This window comes from Marmota marmota, unplaced genomic scaffold (assembly GCF_001458135.2).
Source record: "Marmota marmota marmota unplaced genomic scaffold, marMar, whole genome shotgun sequence".
Classification (NCBI taxonomy): Eukaryota; Metazoa; Chordata; class Mammalia; order Rodentia; family Sciuridae; genus Marmota; species Marmota marmota.
This window is the reverse complement of record NW_025999977.1, coordinates 22,113,773-22,123,833: the sequence shown is the minus strand read 5'-3', so window position 1 is coordinate 22,123,833 and position 10,061 is coordinate 22,113,773. Positions and strand designations below refer to the sequence as shown.

The following is a 10,061-nucleotide window of genomic DNA, read 5'->3' as shown; positions in this document are numbered from 1 at the left end:
CCCCCCCCCCCCCCATGGTACTTGGGATTAGGGGCACTCAGTTCCACTGAGTTACACCCCTCACCGTTAAAAAAAATTTTTTTTTTTCTTTGAGGATCAGATTGAGTCGCCCAGGCTGGCCTCATATTTGCCTTCCTCCTGCCTAGCCTCCCAGGTAGCTGGAATTACAGGTGTGCTCCACTACCCTTGGTACCAAATGGTCTTATAGCTAAGTTTTGTCCTACAATGATAGAACAAAGAGTTCCAGTCTTGACTCTTCAAATGATAATGAACTGAGTTAATTTTGATAACAAAATTCAATACAGACTGTAAAACTGGAAGATCACCAGCTAGTCTTCTTCATGGATATAAATGTAAGAATCCTAAGCAAAATGTTAAGAAACAGAATCTAGCAGTGCATGTACAAGATAATATCATTCCCAGACTGATTTATACCAGGAATGTGAAGTTGGTTTAATAGCAGAAATTCAGATTAAAAGAGAAAAATCATATGGTCATCATTGTGGATGTAAAATTTAACAGGGTTACTCAATACAAAAATCAACATCTAAGAACTCAGTTGTAGAGGCTGGGGAGATAGCCCAGTTGGTAGAGTGCTTGCCTTGCACAAGGCCATGGGTTCAATCCCCAGCACTACAAAAAAATAAAATAATTAAAACTCAGTTGTATTAACAGTAGTCAGAAAATGAAAGAATTTTAAAGATGGTGTTTGTAATAGCACTAAATAAGAATAACTAACAAAAGATGTACAAAACCTTTATAGAGACAGAAAATTAAAGTAAATGAAGAAAGCTGCTATATGAAAAGAAGGCAGTTCTTCCCTAATTGATCTTAGATTCACTGTAGTTCTAATCAATTTCAAGAGGGATTTGGGGGGAGAGAGGTATGGAAGGCTGGAAAACTAGTATAATAACAAGCTGATTCTAAAATTTATATGGAAGTACAAAGAATTATCAACACACTTGTGAAGATGAACAAGAAATGGAATCCAGCTAGCCTTAAATAAATTGCAAGAGTTAATATGAAGTTAGGATATTCAAGACAGGCCAGTGGAGTAGAATAGAGAGCTAGAAATAAATCATTGCATATGTGAATGTTCGTTAAGTATACATCTTGCTTTTCTGTTGTCAAAATTTATAAGGTAGACACAGCTTTTTTCCTAATATAATTATTTAAAGCTCCATATTTTTATAGGTGCAACTGCATACCAACAAGTTGTATTCTGTATTATATTATCATTCATTCTAAATACTTTCTACTTTATATTGCTTTCCTCTTTATCCATAAGTTTTTGTTGTTGTTGTTCTATTTAGATGTACATGACAGAAGAGTGTATTTTGACATATATACATGGAGTATAACTTATTTTAATTAGTATCCCATTCTTGTTGTTGTACATGATATGGAGTTTCACTGGTGGAGTTTTCATATATGAACATAGAAAAGTTATGTCCAATTTATTCCACTGTCTTTCCTATTCCCATCCCTTCTCTCTTCCCTTCATGTCTAATCCACTGAACTTCTATTCTTCCCTCCCTCCACCCTTGTTGTATGTTAGCATCTGCATAGCAGAGAGAATATCCAACCTTTGGTTTTTTGGTGATTGGCTTATTTATTTTAGCATGGTAGTCTCCAAATCCATCCATTTACTGGCCAAAGTCATAAACTCATTCTTTTTTATGGCTGAGTAACAGTCCATTTTGCATATATACCACATTTTCTTTATCCATTCATCTCTTGAAGAACACCTAGGTTGGTTCCATAGCTTAGCTATTATGCTATAAGCATTGGTGTGCATATATACGTTGTTAAGAAATACTTTAAACAGTTTTAAATGAATAGTTTTTTTTGAGGCATTTTTTTGCTATTCTTTCTAATAGCATTGTAATGATATTTATGATATTATCAGTTATCTATTGCTGTGTAACAGATTACCCATAAAATAAGTGACTTAAAACAACAAACATTAATTGTCTAGTTGGCTATGACAGATAGTGATCCTTGGAAATTGATTGAAGTTTCCTTTATGGCCCAGAATATAGTTGGTTTTCATAAATATTCCATGTATAATGGAGAATGTACATTTTTCAAGTTTGATTGTTATGATCTATGATTGTATGTTAATCATATTCAATTAATTTATCTTAATTACCTCCTGACAGACCCTATCTCCAAATATAGTCACATTGGAGGGAGAAAAGCTGACCCAATTTAGTTCATAACATCTGCCTAGCCTTCCTTTTGTCTTCTTTTGAATAGATTCCCTTCACTTCTTAAGTCATTGCATTGTTTTTCATTATGACTTTGGGAATGTTAACACTTGCCTTATTTAACACTACATAATTCACTATCATTTTTATATAGCTGGGTTCAATCTTCAGCATCACATAAAAATAAATAAGTGAAAATAAAGGTATTGTGTCCATCTACAATTAAAATTTTTAAAAAATTACTTTTATTTTGCTCTCAAAGGATAGTTTAATTATGAATATGCATTCATGGTATAATTGCTTTATTCTTAATAGTAACTTGTCTTTTTTCTTTCAATAATGTCTGAAAAATTTCAACCCATTGTTTCTTTGAATACAATGTCTTTATCATTCTATTATCTAGAACCATGTTTAGGTTATATTAAACCTTTTCACTGTATCTTCACTTTTTAAAAAAAATCTTTCTGAGTTTTGTGTTAGTTTTTTGCTCAATCTTGTTCACCTGTTTTTTCCTTAGTTTATGTCTAATATGTTGTTTACCCTATCCATTGAGCTTCTAATTTTAGTTAATTTATCTTTTATTTGTAGTACTTCTCTTTGGTTCTTTTTCAAATCTGATTATTTTTAATAGTGTCTTCTTGATTATATTCAAACTTATCCTTCAATTTTGAAAAATATTTCATATTATTTTATCATCATAATCCTAATGTCTGTACCCATTCAGGTAGGCATCTGTTGTTTCTGTTGTCTCTGCTTGGTCTCATGGTCTTTCTGTCCTATGAGATGTCAACATGGAAGATCACGTTATATTATAACATCATATTATAACAGATACCTCTAGGACAAAGCAAGGTTCAGACACTTAAAATTCCTGATTTCTCTTTATTTTTGTTTTTTTTTAACTCCCTTTCCTGCAAACCTAGTGATATAATTAAAATCTTTTAAAAATTATTTTTCATGATTTTGGATATTTTGTTAGGGAGTTCATCATATTGTTTACTCTATCATATAAACAGAATCATAGTTTCCAGATCTGTTATCAAAAATTATACAATCTAGGGAAATAAGCCATAGCATTAGATTAAAAAAAAAAGTGAAGAAAAAATATAAAAGAAGAAATCATATTTAAATATATTTTTAAAAACCAGAAGTTCAACAGCAACCAAAGTACTCACTGTCTCTCTCTTGCTAGATTATGAACATTTTCTTTGAGGATAAGATCCATGTTCTCATTTTTATGCCTTTAGCATGTAACGTCAAGCTTAATGCACAGGAGGGCTCAGTTAACGTATATGTAATTTAGTAGAATGTATGAGTAAGTGCATTATGTGAGATTCCTAGATGGGGTTAATGGGAGATGTTTGGTATTTCATAATAGACATAGCAGTCTGTCTGCCTTTCGCGACTTAAATTTTAAGGACTATTGTAATATTTTCCTTTTCCAAGTTTCTAGCAATATTCTAATTGCAATATGTGGTCTACAGAATTTCCGACTAGATTAAAAATTTTGCTCTTTCTTTTTCCTTTCATAAAATCAATTTTAGAGTATGCTACTGGGTAAAAATGGTTTCTATATATAAAATATTGGAGGAAAATATATATAGTAAAATGTTTTTAAAAACTTGCCGTGGTAATTTTAAAACACTTACCATGGTTAAAAAAAAAATCAATTTTCTAAGGGAAAGGATTTTCTTGTAATAGTGGATTGTTGGGGAGGAAGTTAGAGATTAGTGTGCATTTTATTTTAGTGTTACAAATTTTGGATATGTACTTTACAAAGTGCACCGTTAAATTTTGTTATTGAATTATATTGCTTAATTCTTTTCTACTTTTGAAACTGTTGTATTTACACTTATAGCAGGTAATTGTTTATGCCAGGCATGGTTAACTCATGCCTGTAATCCCAGCTACTGGGAAGGCTGAGGCAGGAAGATTGAAAGTTCAAGATCAGCTTGGGCAACTTAGACCCTGTTTCAAAAAAGAGCCGGGGAGTATAGCTCCTTTTTAGAGCATTTGATTGGTATGTGCAAGGGCCCTAGGTTTAATCTCTAGTAACTCCCCCACCCCATTAAGTACTGGGTATTTAAAATTGAAAATAAGGGATTGGAATAAAGGTATACAGTGAGATTAAAGAGCTAAATTTGAAGGTCATAAGCATTGAGGAGAATCTAGGAAAGGTGTAGTGTAAAGGAAACCAAGGAAGGTATTTTAAGTGTGAATGACCAACAGTGTTCAGTGTTGCAGAAGCCTTAAATGATTGGCTAAGAAGAGACAAGTTAGCAACCAAAAAATTAGGAATACACACATACACACACACATAATGGTATTTAACAGTTGGCTGGGGGTCAGAGGTTTAGTTTTTCCAGATTTCTGTGGTAAAAATATTTTTATTATGGCTAATTTTAAGCTACCAACATCTTGTCATTAGATCTGGAGTAGAGAAGAGATTTTACAACCAGCAGTGTACCACTACATATAAGAAATTCATGTTATTCAATAAGGAAAAGGAAAACCTAATCTAAATATGGGCAAGAATATGAACAGGCATTTCACAGAGGGGAAATATGAATGGTCAATATATATGCAAAGATGTTCATTTTACTAGTAAGTAGGGACATACAAATAAAAAATATAACACTAACAACAACAAAACCTTTGTTTTTATCCATTAGAATGCAAAAGTGTCTGATAATATCAAATTAGGTGAGGACATGGAGGGAAATAGTGATAGTCTCACATTGACAGGAGTGTAAATTAGTGTAACTGTTCTTGAGGGCATCCTGGCAGTAGTTATTAAAATTGGAAATACGCTTTCCTTCGACCTAGCAAATCAGATTCTAATTTCTCCTTTGGGGTGGTATTCTTACTTGCACACAAGAAGATGAATATATTCATTATGGTATTATTTGTAATAAAATTTACAGAACAATATATCCAGTGGTAATATTGTGGTTGTGCTAAAAAAACAACCTAGTCCTGTGTACATTATTTATATAATCTTAGCATTTTTTTTGAGTGTTTAGAGAAAGAAAGGAATTCAGGAAGTAAGAAGTAGAGAATGGGAAGGGATATATTTGCCCACAGTATGGGTAGTTTGATCAAGAAAAGGAAGAGAAATCTTACAATTAAAAAAAAATAAAGGATAAATACAGAAATTATAACATTGGAACAAAAATTGGAAAGCTATCACAAGTCAGGGTAGGAGAGAAGGAATTTATAGATGATGGTGTTCCTAAAAATCAATAGATCGCTTTGTTTAAAAAAAAGAGAGATAGGGCTGGGGATGTGGCTCAAATGGTAGCGCGCTCGCCTGGCATGCGTGCGGCCCGGGTTCGATCCTCAGCACCACATACAAACAAAGATGTTGTGTCCGCCTAAAAAAAAAAAAAAAACTAAAAATAAATAAATAAATAAATATTTTTAAAAAAAAAAAAAAGAGAGAGATACATTCATAGAGAATGGGGAATGCATATGGTTTTTTTTTAAAAATTTATGAATTCTGTTTGAGTTAGTATCTCAAACTAACAGTTTTTTTTTTTTCCTAATCCATGGAAGACAAGTAGGTTATTCTTTCTTCCTTTAAATGTTGAAATTGAATTTGGAAATCTTGACAGCACTTTTCTGATAATTAACTGTTATCTAGAGATAGTAGCCCCTAAAGGAAGGCAAGATGGCAAGGTCTAAACAAACCAAAGTGATCATACTCAACCATCTGATAAAAGTGCTTGATTAGACTTTTTCTCATATCATCAATGCCATAGTTAGTTTGCCAAAAAACAGATCTAATTAGTTTGTGTTCTGTCTCAGAACTTTAAAATTACAAAAGATAGACATGGTAGTGTTTTGGTTTGGTTTAATTTGGGCTTTATATGTTAAACATTCACATTTAAATAATATATTGGTTTTTCTAAAAATTTATAAAGCCCAACTAAAACATTATAACTGAGATTTTAGTTCAGAAATGTGGAATTAAAAGTTTGCCTTGTTTGTCAATCACTTAATTCTTTTTAGTTCAGTACTTATAAAAACCACTGAAGAGATAGACAGGTCAGGGAAGAACATAAAAACATTTCAGGAATAGTAAACATTACATGTTCTCTCAATTTATTCTTTAAAATTTCCATTAAGGTAAATTATATTAAGTTCAGCTTTTGATATACTTCTCATTTCTTCAGAAACTTTAGTGGTTTTCTACCAAATAAGTCCAGAAGCCTTAGAGTTCCAGTATGCAAAACAGTAAATGAGAGAATGCATATTTCCTGTTTCCATTGCACAAAAGATTATTTTTTATAGACAAATTTAGTTTAAAAGCAGTACTTAACTTCCATGGCTCTTGTGTTCCATCATCCAAGCACAATAATATAGAATCAAAAATTTTAAGTGAGAGTTAGTTAAAAATTAGTTGCTTTTTGTACAAAGACTCCAAAACATAGATTAGCAAATACATAGTTTTATTTTGTTAGTGATAGTTCATGAACAGAACCAGTGAGAGGAAATGCTGCCATGGTAACATAAGCCAGACTGTTATTTGCAGCAGTACTCAGGATACTTTACTGCCCTGAAACTGCAAGTTTTTAGTACTAGATCTTGCAATTTGCTGTTTCAAGGAAATAGTAATTCTACTGTGATAAAAACAATTTGCAGTACTCTCACAATAGAATTTGAAAAGTAGACTTGAACTAAATTGTTTCTAGGAGTGGAAAACCTAGGTAGAATATGGCTAGAATTATTAAAAGAATTGTTTCATTCAGTGTATGAAAAATAATGCCTGCATATCTTTCTTTTTTTTTCTTTTTTTGAGGCAGTGTCTTCCTATCTTGCCAAGGCTGGTCTCAAACTCCTTGGGTTCAAGTGATCTTCCTACCTATCTCCTAAGTATCTAGAACTATAGGCACCTACCACTGTGCCTGGCTCCTTACATTATTATTATTATTATTATTATTATTATTATTATTATTATTTCTTCTTCTTCTTCTTCTTCTTCTTCTTCTTCTTCCTTCTTCCTTCTTCCTTCTTCCTTCTTTCTTCTTTCTTCTTTCTTTTTCAATTGAATTGGCTTTGGGACAAAGAGTATTATAGTTGCTAACATTTCAAAGTTTTATTTCCCTTCCTTAAAGTATATTTATCATTGGGTTCACATGACCAAATATATATCTAAATTTCATCACTTAATCCAAAAAACATTTGTAAAACTTTTTTTAGACCAAAAATCATAATGTTGAATACTTCCTTGGTATAATTTATGTGATATCTTGCTACTAAATACCAGAAAGATTGATCTGATAATCTAATACATTCTTCCTGTATGACAGAGTGATAGGATATCCATAGTTTTTCTTTTCCTTTACATTTAAATTGCTGGGATGTTTAAAAATGCCTTACACTCAATTGTTGTATCTTTTCACAGATAGGAGTTTTTTGTTTTCCTTTCTAAATTTTTTTTTTATCCCTGTTTATTATCTAACTTGTGTCTCATGGTCAGAATTAATTTATTTTTGTTCTTATTATTAGTTTTGTTAAACTCTTTTATCTCTTAGGAGTAAAGGAATAAGAATATAATGTTATTTACCAATATTCAATAAACCTTTCTATGTGCCAAGTTTGGAATAACCCACTTATTTTGCAGCTGTGTCATCTACATATAAATTACCTTTTTTGAATCTCATCCCACCTTAGTGAAGTGGCCTGGATTGGTGTTTTGTTTATGGATAAAATGTGATGAGAGGTCTAATTCTCAGAGATTAAAATATTTGTCCAGTGTCACATAGCCAGTCAATAAGCAATGATTGGGATCTCAGTCTTTTGTGTTTTATGTGTGTTTTCTTATTCTGACAATTGGGATAGAACCCAAGGCTAACACAAACAAGCACTCTATCACTGAGCTACACTCCAGCTCTTAGTTTCTCAGTTTTTAAATTTGTGGAACCATGTTTTTTTTTAATTATGCCATTATTCTGTAAAAATTATGTCATAAGTACGCCTGTAATCCCAGCAACTCTGGAGGCTGAAGCAGAAAGATCACAAGTTCAAGGCCAGCCTCATCAATTTAGCAAGGCCCTAATGCAACTTAGGGAGACCCTGTCTCAAAATAGAAAATAAAAAGGGATGAGGATGTGGCTCAGTTGTTTGTGCCCCTGGCTTCAACCCACAGTACAAAAACACAACCAAACAGAAAATTAGTTTGAACTTCTCTAGTATTGTGAGGAAATTTTGTACATCACATGGGTACTACAATCATGCATAGCTAATTCACTTCAACTTTTGTATTGTACTCAAAAGATACTGGAGGGTTCCCCTCCACAACATTTATTAAAAACATTCTGACACTGATTGTGTATGTTTAAAAATTCCATGTTACTAATTCATATGCATTTTTTTTATAGGTTAATGGCAAAGGTTCCTTATGGTGTGTTGATCCAGAATATAAACCCAATCTTATGCAGGCACTGAAGAAGCAACCTTTTTCCTCAGAGCCTCGTAACTGTCAGTGGTGAGTTAGATGGTTTTATTGTGTGAGTTGGAGAAACTTAACAAAGTTGTGTGACTTTTTAATTGTATAGAGAGGTATCTGTGTATGACATTAACTAAAGCATTTATGTTTACTTATGGTTGAATTTGTGTCTAGGAAATAAGAAATTGGATAATTGAGAACAAATAAATTATCAGAAATTAAGACTATTAACAGTTTGTCATAACATTTTTATATACATTTTTAGAGTTCCTGTTTTATTTTTTTCCTCTTTAATAGCACTTTTAATATTTAAAATTTTGTTAGTTCTAAAAGTTTAAACAGCAAGTAGAATACTTTTTTGAAGGCTCCCCCTTCCTCGTAAAAGTAATTATAATGTATTTTCCTATAATTTCCCTTGACTTTTATTTTTAAACCCAGTTATGACAAGTACTGTGACACACATCTATAATCCTAGCTACTCTGGAGAAGAGGCAGGAGGATGGCAAATTTGAGGACAGCCTGGGCAATTTATCAAGACCTTCACAAAATGGAAAAGGGATGAGGATGTAGCTCATTGTAGAGCAGCCCTGTACTTAATGCCCAGTACTGCGAGAAAAACAAATAGTAAGCCCAGCTACTCCTATGGATTTTTTTCTAGCTTTCTCTTTTTAAGTTAGATCTGAAAATAATGTGAACTCCTTAAATACTTTTAGTGGTAGTCTGTGATGCTTAACTTGTATTTTGAAAACTTTAAAAAGGTTTTTAATAGGGGCTGGGGATGTGGCTCAAGCGGTAGCGCGCTCACCTGGCATGCGTGGGGTGCTGGGTTCGATCCTCAGCACCATATAAAAGTAAAATAAAGATGTTGTGTCCACCGAAAACTAAAAAAATAAATATTAAAAAATTCTAAAAAAAAGATTTTTAATAATATAATAAATGAAAATTTTCAAACACATGTAAGGGAGTACATTATAATGAACTCTGAGATGCAACAATTATTAATATTCATATAATGGTTCATTTGAATTCTTAAGGTATTATTAGATATAGAAGAATGGTTACAATTGAATACTGTAAAAAACTAGGAAAACCAAAATTGAAATGCTAATAATATGCACACCAATTGAGATTTTAAGTTTTTACCATATTGGAAGATTAGATGGATCATTTTTTTAAAAAACTACGGAGTGATTTCTCCTTGTGAAGTAAAACCTAGAAAAGAAGTTATCCGTACTTGTATCTTCATCTGGGAGTTATTTTCTTCAGTATTAGTTAATGTTGGTGTTTATGAGGTGTTCTAGTTAAGTTATACATTAGAAACTAGTGAAAAAGTTCTAGTTAATGTTCACTTGTGTGTTTTATTTAACTCTGCTTTTTTTTTTTTTTTTTTAGTTTCAAAT

General features: G+C 32.0%; 1 protein-coding gene across 3 annotated transcripts in view; it reads left to right on the top strand.

The window, feature by feature from the left end:
• Foxn2 (forkhead box N2) overlaps positions 1-10,061 on the top strand; it is a 50,557-nt gene that overhangs the window by 29,778 nt on the left and 10,718 nt on the right. For all 3 annotated transcript variants that reach the window (XM_048804415.1, XM_015479684.2, XM_048804416.1), the window contains exon 3: positions 8,594-8,700. In XM_048804415.1, coding sequence (XP_048660372.1) covers positions 8,594-8,700 — 107 coding nt within the window. The remainder of the gene's footprint in view (positions 1-8,593; positions 8,701-10,061) is intronic.